Source organism: Manis javanica, chromosome 13 (genome assembly GCF_040802235.1).
Source record: "Manis javanica isolate MJ-LG chromosome 13, MJ_LKY, whole genome shotgun sequence".
NCBI classification, from domain to species: domain Eukaryota; kingdom Metazoa; phylum Chordata; class Mammalia; order Pholidota; family Manidae; genus Manis; species Manis javanica.
Window position 1 is genome coordinate 50,610,964 of NC_133168.1, and position 27,395 is coordinate 50,638,358.

The following is a 27,395-nucleotide window of genomic DNA, read 5'->3' on the forward strand; positions in this document are numbered from 1 at the left end:
TGAAGCAAAATTTCACATTATACAACTTGAGGCTGCTGTAAATCTAACCTGGCATCATAACTATACCTAGGGCCAGTGCTTTTGATCATGTGGCCAAGGGTCAGAAGTTGGACACCCAGGAATTGTCAGATGGCCATGTTCTCTTCTGGAGCCAACTCTCCACCAGGGCCTAAATCCAGCAAATACATGAACAGGTAAACATAAGGATCCATGCAAGTCCACACTGACTTTCGAAAAAATAACCGATGTATGTTCCCTACTGTTACTGTCTCAACAGTGACATAATGCAGGTGTGTTAGACTGTAGTGGAAATGACTACAGAACCATACAAGGAAGAATAATGTATTCTCTCACAACACATGGACATTTTGTTTACTATGGGGCTTTAATTTTTTAGCCTTTTATTATGGAATATTTTAACAGAATGATACAATAAAACTTCACATGCCATCACCTGGCCTCAGCAATTATCCACTCATGGCCAAACTTGTTTGCTCTAAACCGAGACTCACTCCTCCTTCCCCCAAGTTATTTTGAATTCTTAATTGCTTGATGTTCTCAGATATCAAATAGTTTTATCCATAAATAAGGAAAATAACGAAGTCCATGCCAGGCATTAGTCATGGCTCCATGCTTCCTTGCAGGAGCCCTGGTGATAATTATTGCATGAACTGTGGTCTTTGCAATGAGTAATCCCACAGTGTATCATAAAGGAAACCAGAAGCTACTCACAGGTGGTGAAATACCAACATCTACCGACTCCATCCATTTTTAAAATAACCTTATTTTATATCCTGTGGCCTATGAAAATGCATTGCTGTTCCCTGTTGTTTCACACGACTGCTATCAGGCTTATATGAAATACCTGTAAAACCCCATGCAATGAAAAGGAATTACTGCTTATCACCCCAAAACTGTATTGCTTTTGACCTAAGATAAACAATTAGCTCATGGACATGTTGCCTCAGCAAGCCTTGTTGATCTTTCATATTCTGTCATTTGGGGTTCTGAAAGCTCAGTTTACAGATGACATTTTAATATCTTGAGAAATGTCTTGCAAGAAATATAAATACTTGTATTAAAATTAAAAATTAAAATGTCAAAATTAAAAATAACAGCCTTGCTGCTGAGGCCACATGTGGCATTTATCATCAATTGTTCCCCGCTGCTCTTTGGGCTCTAAGACCCATCAATGTTTTAGATGTTTTTGGGGCCCCAAGCCCTGGGCTTGCTATCTCAGTAAACAAAACAGGGCCATAAGCAAACACAGTGTTCCCTATTCCACTGCAGCTGTCCTAGACACCCTTACTTCCTACCACTGTCATTTTATCACTGCAAGTATGGAAGGGTATGGTTCTCAAAACACCCTGACAAGACCTATCTCCGCTTGAAATATGAATGTTATACATACAAGCTTTCTGATGAGAAAGACACTTGCAGAATCACATTTGGTTCCATAATATTCTAAGGCTTGGCTTACTTACATAGGCTTCTCCAGAGAGAAAGAGTTGTTTTTGTAACGATTCTACCGAAAGTGAGAAAGACCTTTCACAAGGTGTGGATAATTCAGTACGAACAGATCTCAGGAAAGACAGTTATGCAAGTAACACTTAACATGCTTGCTTTAATTAAATAACTAGGGAGAATAATTCTACGTAACATTTCAAATGGAATATATACCCTCTTGGTCACATGCTGTATAGTGTTTTTAATGTTTAAAAGAAAAGTCAGCATTTAATCTGATTCATCTCAGCAAAAGCTTCACAAGGAACCATCCCAATTACACACGGATGCAGCCTTGAGCAAAGTCGGTTCTGATGCATTTAGGCCCAGTGGACAGGAAAGCAAAACATGCAGCAGACGAGCACGATTCAGATAGGACAGCTAAAACACCTCCTGAAAGCAAAACAAAAAACCCACAAGGAAAACAAGCAACAGTATCCCTTGGAGAATTTGTAAAAGCTGGGGTGGATTATGTAAGGAGGCAGAAGGAACCCAGCATTCTAAACATGAGATTTACAAACTTCCAACAGCATGTTAGCCACTGGACATTGCTGATGCTGACAGCGGCATCAAGTTATAGAAGATCTGAATGACAGATTCTTTAAACACTACAAAATATTATAAAACTTCTGACTGAAAATATCACTTGACTTTTTTCTTAAAATACCTTTATAGAAAAAGAAGTGACAAGTTTAGAGAATAAACAAACTTTATTTTATAACAGTATTACAGAAAGCAAAATATCATTTAATACAACTTGAAGCTGTTGTATATCTAATCTGGCATCGTAACTATACATGGGGTCAAAAGCAAAGGAAAAACATTCAACACAGTTAATAAGTCCCTATCAGGTTTCTGGTGTCAAGCTTTATATGGTATAGCTTTCTTGTAACCATCAAAAAAACCACCACAGCCCCTATTCCTCTCCCCAGTGTCCTCAAACCTGTGTGAATTACCCAACTATCTGAGAGATACAAGTAACAAGAAGTCAGTTTTACATGTACACAAGGAGGTTTAATACAAAGCAAGTGTTCTACGCAAGCGTTCAAATAATGTTAAGTATTGAAATTTGGACATGTTAAGAAAGAAAGCACTAAGGTTTTAAGCTGCCTGAATATTTTAGTAGAAGGGACGAAATTGTTTCCTCTCTCATCCCTCCTGTTTCTGGAATGCTGCCGAAGAGCCCATGTCCGAGAAGCATTGGCACTGTGGTGCAATAGGGTCTCTAAACACAGTGCAAGGTCCGCAAACTTCTTCATAATTCTCCAGTCTGGAGATTCTTTGACTTTCTACTGAAAGTAAAAGTCACAGGACTGGAAAGTCAAAAGGGTTCAATATAAAAAATACCCCCAATTAAATTCTCTAACATTAGAAAATTTTCAAGGTGTAAGAAATGCTTTTAATCTGTATTATTATTATCTCATACAGTATATTTACTGCAATCTGAAAACTCTGTAAATATTTACTGTAATAATTCAATGGGAAGGATCTGGAAGAAGGAAAGCCACTACCTAAATTAGAGTTTCCTTTCCGCACAACAGCACCTGTTCAAGTGAACAGCACCTTACCAGCTTGGGCTGGCTTTGTTCACTATCATTTGATCAAAATGAGTCATAAAAAGCAGGTAGTTGTACACAAAGTCAACAGGGAAAAAAAAAACCTCCCTAATTAAAAAAAAAAAAAAAGAACAAAGACTATTTAGAAGTGGTTATAAAACAAAACAATATATTAAAATGCAGTGGAGCGGCATAGACCAGAGCTGCTAAGGTGAGGTCTGGTCTGGTGTCAGCATTTTCTTCCTTCAGGTCACTGTTACGAGTCGTGATAGGAATTCGCAGGAATAGTGGTGTGGCATGAAGACTCGGGACGGTCAAAATTCTTAAGGTTCACCAAACTGAATGCTGTTTTAAAAAGTGAATTCCTAGGAGGAAAAAAAGAGAGGGCTTAAATATTCCAAAGACAGGAGCTTGAAAAAATAGATAAGTAGTGTTCACTGAATTCCAAATCAAGCAATCAACAGTTACTGTCTGCTTCGTTCTACAGTAAGAAGTACATTTATCAGAAGACACACATGAGAGTCTGTTCCACCCTCAAGGGCCTTAAAATATCTGGAAAATTGACGAGCACACTAGAAACAACTGGCAAATCAGCACCCCAAAAAAAGAGGTCATTATGAAACAAAGATACTTCGTAGAGTACACAGCTAAAAAAAAAAAGAAACTGACGCAGGTTTTAAAGCTAGATTCAAGGAGAAAACCAAAGTCAACTTTGACTTCACTGAAATGAACAGAATGGGTGCTTCAGGCGGGAGGGCAGAATGAGGACAGGGCAAGGAAGTGAGGAAGTGCAGGACAGAAATGGACGTTACTGAAGCTGAGTAATGGAAGGCAAGGGAAAAAAATGTTAGGGCTACTCTGTAATACTAGGCTGAGAGGTATGACATTGACCTAATCCACAAAAAAAAAAAGAATGAATTCAGAAAAAGCATTCAGACAAAATACAGACTGTCAGTCTACTACTACAAGGATAAAGAGTAGAGTGCAGGAGGCAGGGCACAGGGCAGAAAGTCAGGGTTGGTGAGGGCACACAGGGCATGACAAGCCCAGGAAAGGAAGAGGTTGGTCTGATTCCCATTTGGTTTTGAGGGAAGTCTGACATGGCCTGATTTATGGTTTGAAAGCATCACTGCAGCTTCAGTGTGACAAACAGACCAAAGGTGGGGTGGAGCAAGAGAGGACACCAGTCAGGAGGCCACTGGAGCAGTCCACACTCCATGAGGACAATGACAATGGTCAGGGGTGACTGCGACGTGGCGAGGATCTGAGTGGATGCTACAGCACCCAGGTGGGAGACAGGCCTTGAGAGACACCAGGGAAGGAAAAAGACCTGAGGGTGGTGAGACTAGAAGGAAGCACCAGGAAGACTCTCAGGTTTGGAGGCCCGGGTGACGTCTAGGTCTAGGGGTGTAGATTTGCAAGTTGGCACAAAGGGGCAAGCGAAACCAAGAGATTAGTCTCACATGAGTTTAAGGGAAAATAAAAGACATGAACCTTGGGCAAGCCTACAATCAAAGGCAGGTAGGTAGGAGAGAGGACTAAAATAGGAGTGGAGAGAGAGACAGGCAAAAAATAAGTATGGTGTTTAGTCCCTGAAAAAGAAAAGGGTTTTAAGAAGGCAACTGTGTTCACTTTCTGTTTCAGCTTGATGGAAGTTTTGGCAAATGACAGGTGATTACAGAGGACAGTGGAGAGTCGTAATTAATGTCCTTTCCAAGAGACAATGATCCCAAAGTCAATTAGAATAGACTCTCTTTTTGTTAGGTAAAATTAAGTCTTGTTTGAATGAAAAAACTCCCCACCACTTAGATTTATCACAGATATTATAGCCTCTTGATTATGCAAGACAGGATGATTAATCAAATTCATTGTTTCCCACCCAGTTGGCTGCTTTAGGCTACTTCATTACTTATTAGTACTTCTGCCTGATTCTAGGCAGGAAAAAAAGAAACAATGGCGAAAACACAAAGTTGTCTCTTTTTAGGTTAGTAATTATAAATGTGGGAGATGGTGGAAAGAAACGGGTAAAAGTATCCATTTGGATTTGAAAGTTATCTGGGACCTCCAGTCCTTCTATCCTTGTTCTCTGTGAGCAGGTGGTTCTGTTTTCTTTGCTTAGTGAATATGCATCATTTGTTGAACTCAAATGCCATGTTGCTAGCTTACGTTATAGAAAATGAACCCCTGACATTACCAATGCCTGGAAACCTCAGAAGGAACTGGGCTTAGGATTCTATTCTCCATTTCCTCTTGGCTTCATATCACATTATTTCACTGAATCTGTTCTCTCCAAATATAAAAAATTTCAATTTTTTAAAAAAAAGTTAAAATTAAACTTATTTTAAAGTTATCAATAGACAAACAGGAATCTAGGAATACACAAGAATTGAATGAAAGAGATCCTGATTTCAAAGAACTTCAACATTTATGGAAATACATATAGAGAAAAAGAAAGTTACCATGTAAATCCAAATATCATTTACATTCATTTATTTTCAATCAAACCACTGGAAAGTAAAATCAATTCTTCTTTCTGGCAACAAATATTATAAATGACAACTTTAATGTGCTCTTAGGATCCCAAACAGCTTTCAGAATCAAAGGAAATTACATTTATTGTAATTTTTATGTTAAATGCATTTTTTTCTCATTCTCTAAGACGCAGTAAATCAAGTGTAACTCTGAGTTAATTAGATATTCAATGTATCAGAAAACTCCAGTTCCTTGTTTTTAGACGAAAACAGAGTAATTTATTAGATCAAGTTTTTAACTTACATATCCCACCTTTCCTTTTTTGACTGTTCCTTGCACTTAAACACATACAGAAATATATTCCCAAGTAGTGAACATCTAGCTTTTGAGGTGGGAAGGAGAAAAGACGAGGCCGGAATCCCCAGTACCACTGGCATACAAGCATCAGACATTTAAATGTGTCTGTCCTTTTGGCACGTGTCTGTGAGATAAAATACTAAACATGCGGCCATTTTTAACAGACTACATTTTACATCTAAATGACTTATCACATATCCCTATCAAACTGAAAACTAGGCACTGGCCCTTCATTTAAGATCCATAAGGTTTTCATTTCTTTCTTTAAAGCCTGAATTCTACCTCATGTTCACAAAAGTCTGGACATCTTTATTTTGTCATCACAAATTGATAGCATTAATTATTAGTACTAATTCAACCTGTACAATTTCTTTTTTTTCCTCATTTTTTTTATTGAAGTATCATTGATATACAAGCTTACATTAGAATACACAGTGGTTCAACAGTTACCATATTATTAAATCCTCACCCCCACTAGTGCAGTTACTGTCAACACAGGAAGACACAATCATTGGCTATATTCCCCATAACCAACTTACTATATGATTGAGGGTATTTGTGCCCCTTTATCCTTCTCAGCCTCCTCACCCACCCATCCCACCCCACCCCCCCATGGTAACCACTAGTCACTTCTCGGGGTCTGTGAGTCTACTTCCTTTTGTTCATTTTGTTTTGTTTTTAGATTCCACAAATAAGTGAGATCATACGGTATTTGGCTCTCTCTGCTTGGCTTATTTCACAGAGCATAATGCCCTGTAGGTCCATCCATATGACAACATGGCAGGATTCTCTTTTTATGGCTGAATAATACTCCATTGTATATATACACCACATTCTCTTTATCCATTAATCTATTGGTGGGCATTTTGGTTGCATCCTCCTCTTGGCTATTGTAAATAATGTGACAATAAACACAGGGGTACATGTATCTTTTCCAACTAGGGATTTTGTTTTCTTTGGGTAAATTCCTAGAAGTGGAATTATTGGGTTGTATGTTATTTCTATTTTTAGTTTTCTCAGGCACCTCCATACTGCTTTCCACAGTGGCTGCACCAATTTACATTCCTACCAACAGTGCAGGAGGGTTTCCATTTCTCCATATCTTCACTAACATTTACTATTTCTTGTCTTTTGGATAGTGGCCATCCTAACTGGTATGAGGGAAAAATCTCATTGGGGCTGCTTTCACTTCTGACAATGTCATAATATTCACCTTAAGTCTGATAAGATCAGAGTTGTAAAGCATATGGATTATACATTATATTTAGAATTTTGGTCAAATATACAAAACAAAAACCGAAACCAGTTTCCATACCTTGGTTTCTCACCTCTAGACTATACAATGTCAGTCAACATTTTTTAACTACTATAGTCACATCCCCTAGCCTGTGTCCCCCTCTTTTGGCCAATGTGGGAATAGGTCTAATTCTATGTCCAATACGGCTGTTTCAACTAATCACTGGTCTAATTCTATGTCCAAATTCTTCAAGGATACATACATGTCAGTTGCCTGTAGCCCTAAGTCTTCATAGGAGGTTCTGAGTATTTTTAAATCTATCTTTCTCAGTGTGCCCAATGAGCAGTGGGAAATCAGCTAGGTTCAAGCATACAAGTTCTGTGACCTCACCTGAGAACACAACCTCAAAAGTTCCCAAAGACAGTGGCTTACACAGTAGGTCTTGAGTGTGCTCTACTCTAGAAATTGATTAAGCATCTGACACAAACCACTAGAATATTGCCTTTAAGTGGTAAAGCACTCATCCAGAGAGGAGCCTCAATAAATATGCAGAAACTGAGGTTTTCACCCAAAATAATAAAAATCATGAAAGAAAACACAACACTTCTTCAGATTAAGGAAGATTCAATTACTGTAGCATAGTAATAATAGCCCGGGATCTTGAAAAACACCTATAAAATAAGACACAATGCAACTATTTTCTAAATAAAAATGAGGTCTGTGCACGTAAGAGCAAAGTTCAGTTGTATTTACAATAGTTTACAGATTTCAGGTATTTCTAATGCTGAACTTTCATGCTATTCTTGATTTTCAATTTGCATGTGATTTTACTTTTTAAGCAAAATCTCTATTATAAGATATGAGTCCTAGAGCCAAAAATGCCAAGTATGATACATGTCCATTTGGTCACCACAGGAAACAGTCAATTCCTACAATGTTTGTATTTCCACTATCATAAGGCCCACCCATTCTCAAAGTGTGGTCTGTGGGCCCTGAGGGTTGCTGAGATTCTTTCAGGGTGTGGTGAAGGCAAAGCTATTTCTTAATCATACCAAGACATTACCTGCTGGGCTCAGGACGTTGACATTTTCACGACAACAGGGAGTAAACCTGCTGTAATCTGAGCACAGGCCAAGGTAGTGGCGTTCTTCAACCTTTTTTTTTTTTGTACCATAAGCCACTGTATCATCCACTTTTAGTGAAACTAGAGAGGCAATTTCACTTAAAAATGTCCTTGATGAAACAGAAAAAAATTTTTAATTTTCTTAAATCTCAACCGTTGAAGTGTATCTTTTTTGTATTCTGTGTGATGAAATAAGAATACAAAAAACACCCCTGCTTTATACAGAAGTACAATGGATGTACAGAGGAGAAGTATTTGTATGAATGCTTGAATCTGAATTGAGGAAAGCACCTTTTCATAAAATGCCTTTTTTACTTGAGGGAATTATTAACAGACTAACTGTGTTATTCAATTTAGGTATCTGGCAGGCATTTTCCTCAAAGTGAGGTGGGCCTGTCACTTCCAGGAAAACAATTGACAGTACTTGTAACCAGTGATAAAACTGAAGCTTTCAGGTGAAAATTAGAATTTTGGAAAATCCTATTTTGACCACCGTGGAGTTGATAATTTCCCAATAGTTAAAGACTCTTCTGATGAGATCAGTGGCAGCCACAGTTATTTTTACTGTCTCAACCTTTACCCCTTTTCAAGAATGGCATAGAGTTGGACCCTTATAGTACATGTAGCCTTCTCAGACAGACTTATTTAACTAAAGAATTATCTTTAATTTAGATGTTTTAAAAACTGTCTGATTTATAATATGGTAAATTACAAGAGCTGTAACTTTCATATAAATATTACAGTAAATTTCAATAGATATAATTCACACAGACAAAAGTTCTTTGAGCACATCAACCATTTTCAAGTGTGAAGTGTTCCTGAGACCAGTAAGCCTGAGAACTGCTGATGGCCAATCTGCTCCCTCTAACCTTTGCAGCTTCCTTCTCTCACAGATACGTTATTTGTGAGTCTGCTGAATAGAGGGAAAAATAAATCTAGTGTTTTCTTTTGATTTAGTCAAATGAAACTCAGCAACTGTTCTACAAAGAATAATTCAGCGAAATGGTTCTGCTTCTCTTGGTTCGCCTGAAGGTTTAAGCTGGGTGCCACTCTTTCCTTACAAGGCTGTCCTGTGGTCCCTTTGAGGCTTGCATCTCAGATTTAGGTCTTTTTTAGGGCTAGATGGGCTCTCCCTGATCTCCGCCTCCTCTGAATGCCAGCTGCACTGTGCTCAGGAACAGCCACACGAGCATGATTTCACTTTGAAGATAAAAATTCAGTTCCAAGTTTGCTAGACTCACAAGTCAATTAAGTATTTTTGCTTTCAGGAGAGTCAATGTGGGGATGTTTTCCCACATTTCCCTTTGTGTAAGAAAAACAAAAACATGGTTTTGCCATCCACACAGCTGCATCCCTTTCCCCACCAGGAGACTAGTTAGGAAGAGCATCTCCTTCTCTTCTGCCCTGCAATGGTCAGAGTTGTTTTAACTTTTAAGCTTGCTTTAGGCTTTTACCTCTGAGGAAGGGGGGGAGCTGTCAATGATCTCATCAGACCAATTAAATGGGTTTTTTTAAAGCTAATAGTAACTTTTCTGCTAGGATTTTTATCCTTGACACAGTTGGGTCACTCTACTTAAAGAATTACTACCACACAGCAATTTCAGAGAATCCTGTCAAATCAAAACATCATCAATTCTACCTCATTTATTAACACTTTAAAAAAATATGGTTGTACTCGTTCACATAACTGTGTGCCCTGGGTGAGGGACTTAACCTAGCTCGGCCTCAGTGTCCTCATCTATGTCTTAGATGACTGTAGGAACTCACTGACATAACAAAAGGCCAAGTTCTCAAAGCTGGGCACAGAGTAGGCACTCAATAAATGTTAGCTAGTATTATTTTTATAGATTTTCATAAGATATTTCACTCCTGGTTTTACTTCCAAATTCAATTCAACTCTGCTAAAGACAAACATGTCCGGCCAGTATATTCCTTACAGGGTACTTCATCTGATCCAGCATGCCTTCAACCAGTCCTACACACTACTGAGGGATTAATCTTACTGAAGGACAGTGCTGAAAATGCTACTTTATCTAGGTTGCTCTTAAAACAGTATTTTTCACTCAGATGTTGTTTGTATACATGCTCCTATGTGTTTACCTCCTCCTCACAACTATCACAGTTCCTTGAACATGTTCATTCATGCATACATTAATGATATATAATGATAATTAAGTTCACAATAGACATAAATGAAATAGGGACTAATCTGCAAGGCAAACCTGAAGAGTCGGCAATTGGGGAGGGGGAAAAACAAGCAGAATTGTATGGTATCTCAGGACGAAAGCAGCACTCCTGTCTTTACTATTACTTTCATCTGCTGGCTTAAGTGGAAAATTTTCAGGTTTTTTTTCCTCTTCTCTTTTGTTGAATAACTCTATCTATGATATCCAAGGAGGACTCTGACTTCTTTAAAAAACTGGTTTTCCCAAATCCCTGAAGCTTTGACAAAGATTTCTAAGAGTATTAAGTATTTAGCCTAGAGCTAGAGTGCAGCCTTCTGGTTCATTCTGCTGGGCTCAAATCTTGTGGGGACTTGATATGAAAGCACAAAATCTTAAAGCTTCTTTTAAATAACAAATGGACTACAGAAAGGTTACATTCACATACTTTATTCTAGCTAAACTTTTGTCAATCTTGGGTTCATAAGATAAGCAGAAATGAGAAAACATTTCTCTGTAGCATCAAATAAAAGTTGTGCTTAAAAACCAGTAACAAAACCCTTATCATTTAGAAAAACATCTTTGAAACACACAAAAAGAACTTGCTAGGCATTCATTTTCTATTTTCCTTAAATAAAAAGGTTAATGGAAATCAAAAGAATTAATCTCTAGATTCAACTCTCTCATTTTCTCACTTATTATCAGTTTACATTTTTTTTCTAACCTCTTCAAAATCCAGTATGTTATTTTATACCTACAGTACATCTCAATTCGGGATAGCCAAATTTCAAATGCTCAATAGCCACATTTAAGTACTGGCCACCCTACTGCAGAAAACAGTTCTAGGTTCCCACTTGCTCTCATGCCAACTAAACTCTTGATGCATGAAAGTTAAATAATTACAGGGCCAACATTTCCTTGAAATGAAATCCTAATGAAGACAGGAGTATTAAACACACACACACACACACACACACACAGACTTATTATTTAATTACTACAGCAAAATTCCCTCCTAATGCCATCCACAAATTTACATATTTAAAACGTAGTATCTGTGATGTCCCAACATTAGGAAAGTTCTCAAGACTAATGAAACTATTACTTAGCTCTACATGGGTGGTATTTTATGTCCCTGAGCATAAGTGACCTATGACAAATTAATCTCTAAGGATGTAGGGTGAGAAGATGATGTTCTAAATGCAGTTTAAAATTAAATACTCTTTAATCTCCATACTCTGAAACATGCCCTAGACAAGGCATAATAAAGTCATAACCACCACCTTCGCCCCCCACCCACCCTCAGAGGCTGAGTGGGTAGCACATACGCAGGGTAACTGGGTACCAAGGACTCAGTGTGAAGAGATGGGGAGAGCTCTTCTCTCACCTCAGAGTGGCAGGGCCCCCTTACCCACTGCAACCGTGGGAGAAAGCAAGCTTGACACGTCAGAGCTTCTGATGTTTCTAAAATTATGTGTATCTCCCCATTTTAAGTATTAATAATTAATTCAAATGCTCAACAATACTGTTTGGGCCAAAACCAAAACAGAACTGCACAAAGGCCTGCATGTCTTCAATTTGTCAGCTTCATCTTGCCTTGGGCTTCTTTTTAGTGCCATTTGTAATTCTCAGTAATAATGAAAACCTGGGGAAAATACACATTTGTGACAAAGGGGTTACTAACCTTTACAAATTTGTACGAGATAAGAGGCATGAACAGAAAAATGGACAAAGGATACAAATTGGCAATTCAAAGAAATCAAACTGTGTCTACATATATATGTGTGTGCATATAATATATATATATATATTATGTGTATTTTGACTTCACTGGCTATGAGAACAAAATACAGTTAAAAATGTTCTTTCCTCACAATTAAAAAAAAGGGAGTAAACAATGCTTCTTCCTCCCTATATTGGCAAAGGTTTTTAAAATATCTTATACTCTTGTTAATCTGGCAAGTGTGAGGGCAGCCAAGGAGTCACATGAACTTCCAGGGGGCATCTAACTTTATAGAAGAACGTTTAGGGAAAGCAGCTGAGCAATATGTCAAAAGCAAACCCTTGAGGGCACACCAATTTTAATTTTTAAAAATATTTACCCTAGAGAAACAATGCAATTATCATAAAATGTATACACAAGTATAATATTTCCAGTTACGTGTTTAATTGTGAAAACTGAGCAATAACCTAAATACCCACTAATGGGATTAAGTATACCATCACGCATCCAGTGGCTGCTGAAAAATGATGAGATAATGACAAGGACCTACAATGTACTGCTCAGTGGAGAAAAAGGCCGGGTGTGCCACAGAATCAGCAATTCCAGCCTATAGAAAAGTAGAGATGTGCATCTGTGTGACTACATGTGCACATATGTATACACTTGAAAAGGGATTACCTCAAGGGGCAGAGGAATTATGGGTCATTTACATTTTCTGTTTCTCCCTTTCAAAAAGTTATTAACCTCTTCTGTTTCTTTATTAGCAGAATTAAAAACATACAAGTTTCATTTGCAAAAAAAATAGTCATTCATGATGTTGTCCAGGAGCAAACCCTGAAGAGTGAGTGACTACCACACAGGTATACACACCACAGGAGTGACCCAACACCTCTTTCGTTGGGGTGTTCAAATACACTGTAGCTGACTGACAGCACCTGCCAGATTTATAAATGTTTAACAGAACATCCCAGAGCATTCCAGAGTGAAAATCAGTTGTGCCTGAAACCCACTAAAACCAAAATGGCTTTTCATCTCTATGTAGAAGTCTTCATTTTAGCTTTGATAAATGTATATAGAAAACTAAACTGCTTTAAATGCTAATTTTAGGTATGAGACTAGCGCCACTCAGCAAAGAGAACCAAATGAAAATGCAACACATTTGATATGTGTATGCCCCCCTGAACTGAAAATAGTCTCGGGAAGCCAATGGGCTTGTTCTCTGTGGAGGATGGGGCGTGCTCCTCAGGACCTACTTGTAAACGAGTAACTCCTGATTAGCTAGTGCTCAGTTCAGCCAATGCGTTCTTTTGTCCCATCAAGTCAGTTAGATAGTTAATGCCAATTTCCTGTCTGGCTATTGAGTTCATGTTGAAACACTGAACATCACCCTGACTTTGAAATGTTGCTTTGAATACAGTATTATCTTATTAGAAATTGGTATTCATGGCACAGAAAACACCACCACTAACAGAGCTTTTTCATCGTGGGGTGAGGACCAGAGCTCAGAGTGTATCTAACAGGCTCAAGGAAATGATAGGATGTGCCAGGGTTTTGGTAAGTACAGCACAGCTCTAGTGGCTGTGAGACCTGACACACTCACAGCCCTCCATCTCTTCAGATGAAGACAAGCAGAGTGGACAAAAAAGAAAAAGCCCTCATCACTGTGTTTTCAACTTCCTGAATGCCCTCTCCATGTAAAACCCACTTCCTTAACCTGTCACAGGGTCCGTCCCCACTACTTGACTGAAGTACTCTGACAGAGCCACCAGGTTGATTCTGTACGAATTCCAAAGGATTCATTCACTCGATTCCTTTGCCGTATTTAATGCTTGTTTACTCCCTTTCTTGGAGCCGTCTTGTCTCTCAGCTTCCTGTGTCTCCTCTGCTCCCCTGGCCTCAACTCTCCACCCTGGCCTGGGTAATGTCACTCAAATGGAAGGCCTCGTCAGTAGACTACATGTTCACGAGACCTTCAAATCTCCAACTCCTGCTAGACACATACATCTCAAACTCAATATATCTAGAGCAGAAAAATTCTCATTTTTACTCGCTTCATATGAACAAAAAAGGATTCGTGTCTGGTCCTAAAGTTCTTACAACCTACCTTGGAAACAAACTCTTGTGTAAATTCTATTCTCATCCCAGTTTACAAATGGCAGAACTGAGGCACAGAGAAGTGAATTACCTGCCCAGGTCACACATTATGAAGTAGATTTGAACCCAGCAAATTTGCTCTGCTATACCTCCTTTTAACACTCAGACTATCTGGTAAATTTCCAATTAACCATACTGTGTGTGTGTGTGTGTGTGTGCATGGAGGACCCAGTCTTACGGATTCACTTCTAAGCTTTCTCCATCAGTCCTATGGCAGTTGGTCTCTTCTGTAGTATCAGAGAACAAAAAAAAATGCACCTTTAAAACAGCTAAGCTAAGAGGACTGGCCATATTGCACGTGACATGTGCAATGAAACTATGTATTTAGTGATTGAAATTACAGGTACCACCATCAACTCCAAACCAGAAAGCTGGGCATTATCTGAGATTATCTCAACTTCTATATCCTCATGCAGTCACCAAGTCACAAACCTTTATCTCCTTACCATCTCTCAAATGCCTGAGGAGTGAGTACCCGCAGCTTTTCAGGGTGAGTTTAACCTCTTTAGCTCGGCTTACAGGAGTATTTATGATCTGGCCTCTGCTTCTCTGCTTCCCTGTCTACCATTAATTTCCTACAAGTGTCCTGCAAGCCTGATGCTCCTGGTTTTGCACCATCCCTAGAGTATCAGGGTCTCAGCACCTGATCCCACCTGAAAGCCCCTTTCCACACTTTCCTTCACTGAGCTCCTTATCACCTTAAAGCTCGATGAGAAGCCATCTCTGATGCCCCATCCTTGGAGATCTTGCCTTTGGGTTCCCACCAAACTCGGTTCAGAACATTAAACCTGATGCCTCTTCTACTACCACTGATTTATCGTCTGTGAGTACAGACCTCGTTTGATTTCAAGTCTGCAAGGTACAACAGTAGATGATCCGTAATGGGCATCCATACACATTTGTGCAATGAACCAAAAAATGAATAAACTGAGTGCAGGGATGAGAGGATGCTCCTCCCATCACTTCATCCTTTGGCTGCTCACTGCTTCCACAAGAGGCGGCGTCAATCCCTCCTTTACCCTACGTTGGTGATTACTCAGGACTTAGGGGGCTGAGAGCATTTAAAGTCTGGGTTCCGACAGCCCACAGTGCCAACTGAAGCACAGCCATGAGCTCCCCCTCTGTGAGCTCTTTCTTTCCAAAGCCACACAGACAGATACCACCACCACACCTGGGCTCCTCTCCCTCATGATCACGACTACCTGGGACCCCACCCCATGCTGACAAGGTCAGTTAACATTCTGTGTCCATTGGAGGGCTCATAACTATGCATGTAAGAAAACGGCGGGAGGGAGAAGTCCTCAAGAGGGCAGAAGAGTCACAGAGATTCAGTGGAGTGCTTCTCTGAGCTCTGGGTGTTCTCTCACCAAGTTGGCAATCTGCTCCCGGGCCTTGCAGCTGGCCTTCACCGGCTGAGAAAGGCAGACCCGGGAGGTGCAGTCCCTGACCAGCTTTCTGTTTGCCCCTCTCACCTACTTTCAGTGCTGCATCAAAAAATCAGAGCTACTCCAAAGGAAGAGGTCAAGGCAGACCAGGAGGAGAACTTCTCATGTCTGATAAAGGGAGATGGGACAGATTCACCACAAATGGTTATTTATTCTCCTTTTCTGACATACATATGGATACTGTCCTGGTCCTGCTCACTGCTTCGGCCCACCCACTGCCTCTGTGGGATCCTGGCAGGGCAGCCGGCGGGTATCTGAAGCAGTACGAACATACACTTTCCAGCCCTGACAGTCACCAGCAAAGGATATGGTTCAAAAATAAGCTGCAGCCAGTTGGGAAGGTGGAGACGCTAAAATCACTTTGCGACACTGAAGGAACTCTTATTTGTCCTTCAGATTTCAACCTCAAACTTTGTTTTTCAAGTAATGGGTTTAATTTCTAATAGTTTGAGTCCCCTGCTTTGTTCTCTCATACTACAGTATTTTCTGCAGAGCATTTATCAGATTTGCAACTGCATTTGGTTTGTTAGTATTTATGCCTCCCCTCCTGGGGAAGAACCTTCCTTTTCCTGAACCTTCACGAGGAAAGGGAACACATCTGTTTTGTCTACCAATTTGACATTTCACATCCTTGATGCCTAGCCTTACCCCGGCACATTTTGGCACTCATTAAATATTGTATGAATGGATGAATAAATCTCTCCAAATTTATCTAGTTTGCTCACTTTACATTTCTACTTTAACTTCCTAAATCTGTTTAACAAGACTGCTTATAAAAAAAGATGGCTCTGCAACAGGCAAACTTCAAATGCTGTGTATGCACATGTCTACTGCAAAAATGAACCTAAGGTGCCAGGAATAACTGATGTAATTAATTCATTTTAAAACTTTTTAAGTTCTACAAAAAGGTGTTGGTAATGCTTATAGTGGCAACTGATTTTTATCTTATATTCCTGATAACTGATTCATAGAATTTAGAGAAATATGCAGTATTTCTACACTTTGTAACACTAATTTTCTCGTTCATTATCTTACTATATCCTTATAATAAAGTCCTATGAGTTGGAAAAATAGATTGTACCAGCCCCACCAAACTACTCAGTGTCACATAGCTTGAGATCTGGCAAGATTAAAACACAGCACTTGATCTTCTCACTCCTAGCTAAGAATGTCCTCAGCCTTGCAAATAACACAGCATGTTTATTCAGGTTAACAGATAGTGTGTTTGTACTAAAATTTTAAATAATTTCTTGTAGGCCCTTTATACACCCTCTGTTGAAATACAAAGACTAAGGTTTAGATATAAGACCAATATTGGAAAGTCAACTGTATCTCCCTATAGCAGGAATAGGTAGAAAAGATCTGTAAGACCTCTTTTGGGTAAAAAAATTTTACAATTTACTGAATGACATTACAGAAGACCTATGCAAATGGAGACATTTCATGTTTGTGAAAAAGATGACTTAATATAATAAAGGTGTAATTCTCACTATATGAGCTATAGAATGGATGAAATTCCAATTAAAATGCCACTGGGTTTATCTTAGAACCCAACAGTCTTATTCTGACATTTACATGGAACAGAAAGAGCCCAGAATAACCAAGATACTCCTGAAGAAAAAGAACACAACTGGGGAGACCCATTCTACCAGATACCAGAACTCATTTTAAAGCTATAGTAATTTAGACAGCATGGTACTAGAGCAGGATAGACACAGGGATGAGAGAAATCAGACTGCCCAGAAACTTCATACATGCCCCGTGGTTTAGAGGGGGAAGGACAGGCTCTTCCATGAACACTGCTGGAATGCTGGCTGCTTATACAGGGAAGGAACAGATCTCTGTTCTCACCACACAGAAAAAAACAATGAATTAAAGACTTCTGATGGATTAAAGGTTAATATATAGAAGGCAATACTGATAAACTTTCTGGATCGAAAACACCTTTAACACTCAAGAAACAGCAATAGTCATAAAGGAAAGCTTAATAATTAGACTATTAACTATATTAATAACTATATTCAATAAATTAATAACTATATTGAACTGTATTAATGATAAAAGACAGAGCATAAACCCAGATATTTGTAACACATAAAATTGGCCCAGCATTAGTACCCAGATTCTATCAAGAATTAACCAGAAAGAGTTATGTATCATTGTATATCTATCAGACAGGCAAAAATTCAAAAGTCTGAGGAGAGGCTGTGCAATGGCATGACCTCTCTCTCTTGATGGGAAAGCACTTGGATTTGCCATGAAAACGTGTGTGTTCTGTGACCAGCCATCCCAGTGGGGTATCTATCTATTAACTGATCAATGTAGAGATCATTTTAAAAACAAAAAAGCAATCTTAGTACCTGTACTGTGTGATAAAGCCTACTTTTTAAAACCCTAACGCATACACTATTATGAACAATTACTCATTTCATTAAGAATTTTTTAATATAATTTTTCATGGCCATATTTAGTCATCACATGGAAGCAGCATAATGTATAACCAGGTCCTATTGTTGGCCATTTAGACTGTTTCAAACTTTTTTGCTAATATATATAAAAATGTGATAAATACTCTTCTGGGTAAATCACTGTATACATCTCTGATTGTTTGAGATAAATTCCTAACAGTGGTTTAAATGGTAGGAATGTTTAATGTGGGTTTTTGCCAAATTGCCCTCCAGGAAATACTGTTAATTTGTACAGCAGCATGAGTATATTTCCTCCCACAAGCTCCCCAACAATGGCTAAAAACATAAACTTCACCAGACTTGTAAGTGAAAACTTGTACACTGAATTTTTAATTTGAACTGATTTAAGCAATGGGAGGCTGAGCATTTTTTATTGCTCACTTAGTTTCTACCTGGTTTATTTGCTTATTAGTCCTCTGCCTATTTTTCTACTTAAGTGTTTAAATTTTTTGTTGACACATAAGAATTTTTAGTATATTCATGACATTAATCCTTTCTCTGTCAGGCATATTAAACTTTGTCATTTATCCTTTGCTACTGTTTTGGTTGGTTTGATTGAAGTTTTATAAAGTCAAACTATATAAACTTTTGTATACACTTTTTTCTTTTATGGCTCAGTTCTAATATACAATTTTTAATGTCTATATCTAAGACATTTAACTCATCTCCCCTTTGTGACCTCTACAATAAAACTATTCTAAATGAAGGCAATAATAGCACCTTCCTCAAAGGTGAACACTTATTAAGATAACTTCCACTATTGTGCTTTATAAAGAGTAAAGCAACACAGAAATGTCCCCTCAATACATGGCAGTTATTAACACACTTGCCCATCAGTTAACAGAGTTTATGTAATTATATGCATTAACATAAGCAGATATACTTGGGGATATTAAAATCTATAAAGTCAAATGGCTTATGGGAGAGAGAGATGCTGTGACGTAGAAGTGTGTTTCACATCCCTTAGCAGGGGCAGGAGTGCAGAACAGTCAAAAAAAAAGGCCCCGGATGACACAGACCTTCTTACCTTAATCTTCTCCTTCCTCCAGCTCGGTTTCTTTATGTACCACCACTCTGGTGACCGACATGTCAGGGTGCTGCTCTCTGGCTTCCCTGATGGCCTGGGCCAGTGCCTGCCAGGGTCAAGGGAGAGCAACGTGAGTGGAACACTAGGCCCCTTCTCGGTATGGCAACACAGATGCACACTGATCAACAGGACTCCGTCTCAGACCAAGATGGTTTTATTGCTTTATTTGAGGAAGCAGGTAGATTTGAAATGGGCTCTTTGTTCATTTTAGAAACTGCTTCTTATTTCTACATATTTCCTACTTCTCCAGTCCATTTTTAAATAATGATACATATAGAAGAAACATGCTGGCTCTGAATCCTAGCCTTGCACTCACTATGAGACTGAAAACAGGATTCTTACCTTCATATTCTCACCTGTAACCTGAGACTAATGCTAAGGTTGTAAAGATCACTTTAAGGTTCATTACACAGGTTGGAGGGATGGTGTAGAGTACCCAGCATAGCACTTGACCTAAACCTCAAATGATACTTGCGAGTAGCCAACTGCCTCAAACCCCGAGGCACAGGGCCAGGCCCTGCTCATTTTTGCCATCTTAGGCTCTCAGTAATTGTTAAGAGGCAAAATGTCTTGCTGAGCTAAAATGCTGCAGGAAAGATATCTATAAACTTCTAGGGCATAGAACAGTAACAACTGCAGTAGGAATGACATACTGTAATTTGAGGAACAGAGACAGACTAGTCTTTAGATTACAAAGTAGAGATCTCTAGTTTCCAGTTGGAAACACTGAAGGCACAAGGTCAATGGGTCCACCTTCTCCAGGCCCTCCTGCCAGTGGGCAGGAGTAGGACCTAGGGTGCCCTCCACTGGATCAATGTTTCTCCCTGTTTTATCAGAAAGTACATTGTATATGAGTGTTGTTGTAAAGTGGGAAGACCCTATTTTATAGAAGGTAGAGATGTTTAAAGATGTCTTTGGGAGAAAGTAACAGAAAACAACAGAGAAGAGCATTCAAAATCCAGGCAAGAGTTCAAAAACAAAAAAGAAAATCTGCTAGGACAGGCAGAACCATACCCAACAAGAAAACTATGTATTTGAAAGCAGCAGCACAATTTTTCCTGTGGCTCTGACACCTGCCTACAGGGACAACTGCATTTCTTCTTTGCAGTATAGTTTCTGTCAGCTGGAAGGTTACTGAGCAAAACTCTGAGCCTCATACCGCAAAAAAAGGTAAAGCTGCAAAGGAAGAAATCATTTTTATACCAAAAGTTTTTTACACAGAAGCTAGGAAGACACTTGACAGTGCTTAAATTCCCACTAAGGAGCAAACTCTGGCACCCCCACCCATGTCAGGACAGAACTCAAGACAGGGACCCTCCAATTTGAGCAGCAGCACAACGGTTTGTCCAGTGGGGAAAGCAGAAAGGATGGAGGGTGAAAGTGGAGCCAGGAGAACAGGGACCTTATCTCAGAGAAGGGCAGAAAGTGCTTCCACGACTGCGCTACAGATGGAGAAGGCGGCCGACTACCGCTGAGTGGCTCTAAATCTGTGTGTGCCTGTAAAGGGAGCTACAAGATTAGAACAGTCAAAACTGTCTATTCCACATTAGTTTGTGGAATCTAATTTGGGAAAGCACAGATCTCATGGAGCCAAATGTAGCTCCAGACAACTGACCAGATACCTTGAATTTGTGTTCATTACAAAGGTCTGCCTACATCAACCAGCTTAACTGTCCAAGAAGAAATATAAATGATACCCAAGGGAAGACGGCACGTGTGAAACACGCTTTGATTAGCAGAGAAGAAGAGAAAACTAAAAACTGCTACAATTACCTTCAAGTACATATGAAATCAGTTTCTACTACCTCTGTTCTGTCCACAGTATCTGTACATGAAATTAAATATTATACAGAAAGGTTAATTTATTATGGTAACAGTGAAGGCGATGACAGAACTCTCACTGCATACAGCCAAACTGGGAAAGTATTTCATTAGAGAGCAATGCACTCTGGTGAGCAACCGCAGTGTGGGTTACTCCTCCCTGGCATGGAGCTCCGAGTGGCTTGCCTAGCACAGGGTGAAGATTCTGCAAAGCAAGCTTCTAGAGAAGCGTGTCTCTTCAATTTGGCAACACAGAGATTTTTTGTCTACCTTGCTCAGATGAAGGGTTTCCTTCCACTACTAACATTCCTTTAATACACACAAGTAACTGCAAAAGGTGTCAATGATAGTACAGTCGCTCCATGATCAACATCAGTTTTGGGCAGGGAAGTGATTTCCCTCTAATTTTAAATAGCCCTCTCAACTCATTACAGGCTTCACAGAAAACATGAACTCAGCATGAGCACCTGGTGACAAGCACACCAACAGCCACAATTAAATATACCTAGAATAGTTGATACCATCTTATAACTGAATATGATAAGTTATGCAAAAGTTAAATATCTATTCTCTTCATTTGGATATGTGACCTTGGTTTTAAAATGGGCTGAAATGCAATATCATACAAACAAGCTGTGTAGCAACAGTTAACGCTGCACATCATCCTGACTTTTTTTTTCTAATGGAAGAGTTAAGAGTATGTGCTAACTTTGGTACTTTACATTTCAGACTATGTTTTTAACATTTGCCATTCAGAAGTAGTACTACCTAGTTTTGAGTTTTGGGTGAAAAAGGCCAGAAGGCAAAAGAATGAACGTAAAAGAAAATCCATGTGTAAATCCTCAAGGGAAAAGTGGCATTTGAAAGCCTGAAAGGGTATAGGCTCAGTGGAGAGAGAGGGGAGGAGACAAATCTGGGTGAAAACCACATCTTCCACTTTCTACCATGCCAAAGCATGTGGGCTCCTGCCTAACACATGAGGAACTCAATAAACCCTTGCTGAGTCAGAGTTCCAGAGAAAAAAGACTAAGAATAGGGTTTACTACACCATAAGGCCAGAGGAACTCAAAACTGTCCCAGTAAAGAAAAGCAGAATAAATACTCTCTATGGGAAACTGAGGTTTGATTTCCACAGAGGGGTAATTCATTTTCCAGTGGTAAATAGACACGTGCACTGGTAATCTACTAGGACTCTCGACTGCTTAGTCAAAATTCAGAGTTACGGCAACCTTTGTCCTCTAAAACTCTAAAGGAATTAAGACAAAAAATACATTACTAAAGATGTAAGCAAAATTTTTAAAAAACAGTAAATTTCTTTTTAGGCATAGAAGAAAACTGTTTTCTTTTTGGCCACATAATGAACCTTTCTTAAACAAGAAATTGTATTGTCTAAAATTCTCTTGCCTGAGTTCAATATTCTGTTCAAAGCTGGGTGACTATCATTTGTTCCTACTCCCCAGCTGAGATGGTCAACTGAACATTTCCTTTTCTTCAAATTGTTGTAAAAGGAAAACAGCATGGTCACTGTTAAAGCTGAGCTAAAATAACTCCGAAAATAATGAAACAGAAAATTCTCATCATCACTTGGGTCTGCAGTCTAAAATTAAAGTTACTCTCAATGTCTCCAGCAGCTCCACTCATCCTGGCTTTTTTTTTAAGTTATGCATTCTGCTCAACTTAACATTAGAACGGAAGCACAATTCTTTTAATTTTTTTTTCTGAATATATGTAAATTGTTACTTTGTAAGCGACTTTGGATTTCCTTTTCCCACCCCTCAATTATTAGTATAATTATGGAAAAACCCGTAGTGGTGAATAGCCCAACTTATCTAATACTGTAATTTAAAATACTTAAAAGTATTTTAGAAAGAAAATACTTCAGAAAGAAAAACATTAAAGTAGGCATCAGTCACTGGTTGGCCAGAGACGGGTAAGATTCCTCAAGGGAGGAACAACCTAAGACAGGCACAGTCGCAGGGGGGCCATCAGGTGAGAAATTGGGGAACAACAGTGGTGAAGCTTAGAACCTCACCTCCCCCTGTTTTGAGAGAAAGCTTCTGCATCCGTGGATGTTTTATTGCCCTTGTCTAGCTCGGATTAGCACATAGTCTACAGGCACACACCTGATCATCTACAATTGCTCTCTTACAACACTAAACTATGTTTTCTACCTTTATCTTGCATCTACCTACCACTTCAGAGGTTTATTAAAAATAAAAATAATAATAATAATAAAGGGAGAAATGTGGGATCCACATATAAATCAAGTATAAAAATCAAACGAATATTCATATTTGACCTGATTGTTTATAGTTCATAATGCGTGATCAAAACCGAAAGTTTCTGTGACGAATGCCCTTGTACTGTTCACCATGTAAGAACTTATTCATTATGTAAGAATTTGTTCACCATGTAAGAACTTGTTCGTTATGCTTCAGAAGATTGGAGACTGGCAAGAACTAGGCTTGAGATGGATTAATGATTGTGCATTGAGCATTGACCCCCCTATACAGAATTTTATTGTTGTTAACAACCATTTGATCAATAAATATGAGAGATGCCCTCTCAAAAAAAAAAAAAAAAAAGTAGGCATCAGTCACATTTAGTGGCTTTTCTTATTTTTTTGGAAGCCAATACCATTAAACCATCATTCGTTTTTTTGCAATTGATGACTTGCCTTTAAACCAGGCCCAAGTGAATACCTAATGGTTGCTAGGCATGCTCTTGATTATTTTCACTGAAAAGTTCATGTGAGGCCAGGGGGGAAATAAAGAGCAATCCCTGTATGATGATGACTTAGGGTTAGGAGAGCTGAAAGGGTGGGCTGTGTCTGGGCTGTGAAGTCTCTTTATGCCCGGCTGAGGTGGTGGATTCATCCAGGAGACACTGGGAGAAGGGTTTGCCACTGGGATGTGACACGATGACAGCTGCCAAACTTAGACAATAAACACGGCCAGTTTCAGAACCCAAACCTCAGGTCTTTACCTGGTCATGATCAATATCTGCATCTCCTGTGATCACGATGCGCTTTTCAATTCGTGTTTCAGATATTCCACCTTTTACTGTCTAAAGGTCATAAAGAAAGAAAAGGAGGGGAAAAACAGCAATCACTAAAGCATGTTTACACATAACCAGAGAAAAGAGCAAGGGAACACACCTAGGCCTTCTGATCATCCAGAGGCCATGAACACTGAGCAGGGAAGGCTGATGCACTAAAAACCTCATTTTTAAGCTCAATAAAGAATCCTATTGTTAAGGCTGTAGCACCCATAAGAATTTCTCAACTGAAAGCAGCCTTAAAACTAATTTATCAAGATTCAGGTGAGATTAAGATGGGACAGATGCCATTTAAACCAAATAGTTCTACTGGGACATTCCACTAGTTTCTTGCATTCTTTAATCCCAGTTGCCCAACTTTTGAAAAGAGAAAGAAAAAATAATCATTTGGTTTACATAGATTACATGGAATTTTAACAATTTAGGGATCTGGCTTAAGTTTGGGAAATGCTTAACGTCACATGCTTTTGACTGCTTGGTTCCTGTCACAGTCCTCTAATTTGGTGATTTTGTTCATTTGGTTTTGTGCAATAATAAAAAAGAGGACTTTGGATTTGGGTTAAAATATGGAAGATGGGTGTGGGTGATATATAGATTTCCATTCAATGTCTGACTTGGTTTCAGTTTCTGCATGCAGTTGTGCAAGTGGAAATGGAGCGTGGCTGAACTAGGCTGTGTGAGGGGCTCACAGGCAGGCGCTCCCAGGTGCACTGGCGCACACAGTTCTTCTTCTGGCTTGGGGCAAGCTGGCAGAGCCTGAGGCATGAGAGAGGCTGCAGAGAACATATGGCTGCAACATTTTACCCAATGAGCAAATACCATTCATTCCTGAGAAAGCAAACACCCAATCTCTACCACTGATAAATTACACACTAACTGATGAAATATACACTAAGTCGGAAGTGATAGCATGTTACTGTAAGAAACAAGGCTTATCACTAGCCTTTAAAACCTGAATATGCTTAAAATGAACACTAATATCATCTTGCATTTATGAGGCTTTTTTAATTTACAAAGCTTTTTGTTGCAACACGAGGCGTGGAGGGCAGGAGGGATACATTTAAGACCATCAAGCACTAACCAAACGTGGGAAGGAGAAGCTCAAGGAAATACTGGAAAGCAACACTGGAGTCAGAAGACTGCGGACTATAGCACACAGCAGCGCCACCTGGAGGGTTTCTGCAGACCTGGACTGGGCCTCAGCACTCACGCTGCTGACAGTCACCACAGCAGCCTGCCGCTGCTAGTTCAGGACCACACCTGGACAGTCACTGTTCATCTGGCGCAACCATTTAAGGAAAGATCCAGAAAATGCCCCAGATCAACATACCAGTATCTCAAGTCAATGAGAGGAATTTTACATTATTTGAACAACTTGTTGAAAATTCTGAATGATGGTCTTAATTCACTTGCTTCTGTCAGGAGGGGCTTTGCTTGTACTTACCAAACCTGTGCCTCCACTTTCATTAAATTCTCTCTGCTCCTGTAGTTGTCTTAGGTACAGCTTTTTGTAACATATTTTTACCCCCTTGTACTTTATAAAACTGTAATGCAGTTTAAATATATTTTTCAATGAAGCCCAATTTCTTGGATAATTTAAGTCCAGGCATTTTTATTCCACTGCCACTGTCTGTGTATTACTTTGAAGTGTGTACAGGAACAAAGAAACAATTCAGAGAAGATCCTATTTGCCATGTACCATCCTCTCCTTAGGCTTCCCCTAGCCAGCTTTACCTTGGTGATGTGAGTGGTTGTCGTTGTTGACACAGACTCAGATGTGATGGTTTGTGCTGTCAGTAATGTTCCCGAGTCGCCACCAGTCCCGCCATCAATCTTTGGGCAATTGGGGGAAAAACACAAAGTAATGCTTAACCTCCATTTTGTTGTCAGAGAAGACCCCTCCCCAACAAATAGGCATCATTTAAAATCTTGGCAACTGGCAGATGATACATACTATCTGCCTCTCTTTGCACATCTGTAGTGGTACTTTACTGACCAGGAGGTAGCCAGCATTTAAACAGAATAAAGGCAAGGAAAGGTTAAATGCTGTGGAAAAGCAAACCCCAGGGAGAGAGAAAAAAGGCAGAATAGAAGTAGCAGGTGGGACTGAAAGCTACAAAGGAGTCATGAGAGAATCTGACTGAAGGCCATTAACAGAAGCTAGAAAAAGAAACTAGAGAACCAGGCAGACAAGCTGCCACAGTAAGCAGAAGTGTTGGGTTGTTCTTTTTTTTATTTAAGCACAGGTGGGTAAAAATAGATAAACATTTTCTAAGATCACTAAGCAACAGAACCTGACTGCAAAGAATAAACGAGTGATTTGGTTATTTGCTATCTCTAGACTATCTTAAAGTAATATTATTCCTGTAATAATTTGTGTGGTGAGCATATATATATGGGCACATAATTTCAATTTATATGCACCTATGTGCTTTCTATAAATATAGCACATATAAATCTCATGCATATATATAACTAGGTTTTGTTTGCTTTGATACTAGAAAAGGTAGAAAGTCCTAAAGTTTACCAGAGGAAATATGAAGTAAACTGATAGCCTAAGAGCTTACGTTAACATTACCAAACTTACCAAACATACCTGTCTCCATTTCCTGATACTGACAAATGGGAATAACTGCCTTTTAGACTGTAAATTAAGAAGCACTCTCTCAAGCTTGGGTCACACACCTCTATTTCTTTGTGATGGCACTTGCCACAATACAGACACGAGTACATGCTCCCCAACCAAATCCATTCACAAGAAACCTATCTGTGCTGGTGTGGGTTCTACACAGATATGGATAGCATATCTAAAATAATTTTGAGGAATGTTTCTGGCACACACAAATTAAACCTTTTAAAAAAGACTTTGAGAGGGCAATAATCTGTCACCCTCCACCATGGTACAATCCTACTATAGAACACTAAATTCCTCAGTCAAGAAAAGTAGTACAAATTTCTAAATGGTTCCATTCTGAAACAAAGAATAATTTCCATTATTTTGTTACCCTTAAGTTTAGACATCTTAATGTTTACTTTACATATTTACAGAATCAATGTCTGAATATCTAAAATCAAACACAAAAATCTGGTCATTTAGACACACAGCATGTTTACATAAGAATGATGGCATATGTCTTCAGAAAATAATAATCGCAGATGTGTGTGTACTTGGAAGCAAGAGGGAGTTGACTGGATCTGTCTTCATGGAGTTTGCAGGGGATGGGGGTCAG

The 27,395-nt window shown here is 39.1% G+C and overlaps 1 protein-coding gene across 17 annotated transcripts in view; it reads right to left on the reverse strand.

Moving 5' to 3' along the window:
* Positions 1-2,194: 2,194 nt before the first annotated feature.
* The window catches only part of EPB41L2 (erythrocyte membrane protein band 4.1 like 2), a 205,661-nt gene continuing 180,460 nt past the window's right edge, over positions 2,195-27,395 (reverse strand). For 16 of the 17 annotated variants that reach the window (XM_073219613.1, XM_073219614.1, XM_073219617.1 and 13 more), the window contains 4 exons: positions 25,900-25,998; positions 24,094-24,174; positions 19,228-19,333; positions 2,195-3,424 (listed from right to left, as the gene is read on the reverse strand). In XM_073219613.1, coding sequence (XP_073075714.1) covers positions 19,229-19,333; positions 24,094-24,174; positions 25,900-25,998 — 285 coding nt within the window. In that variant the 3' untranslated portion in view covers positions 2,195-3,424; position 19,228. Of the gene's footprint in view, positions 3,425-19,219; positions 19,334-24,093; positions 24,175-25,899; positions 25,999-27,395 lie in introns of all 17 variants that reach the window. The other variant, XM_073219605.1, reaches the window with a different exon arrangement.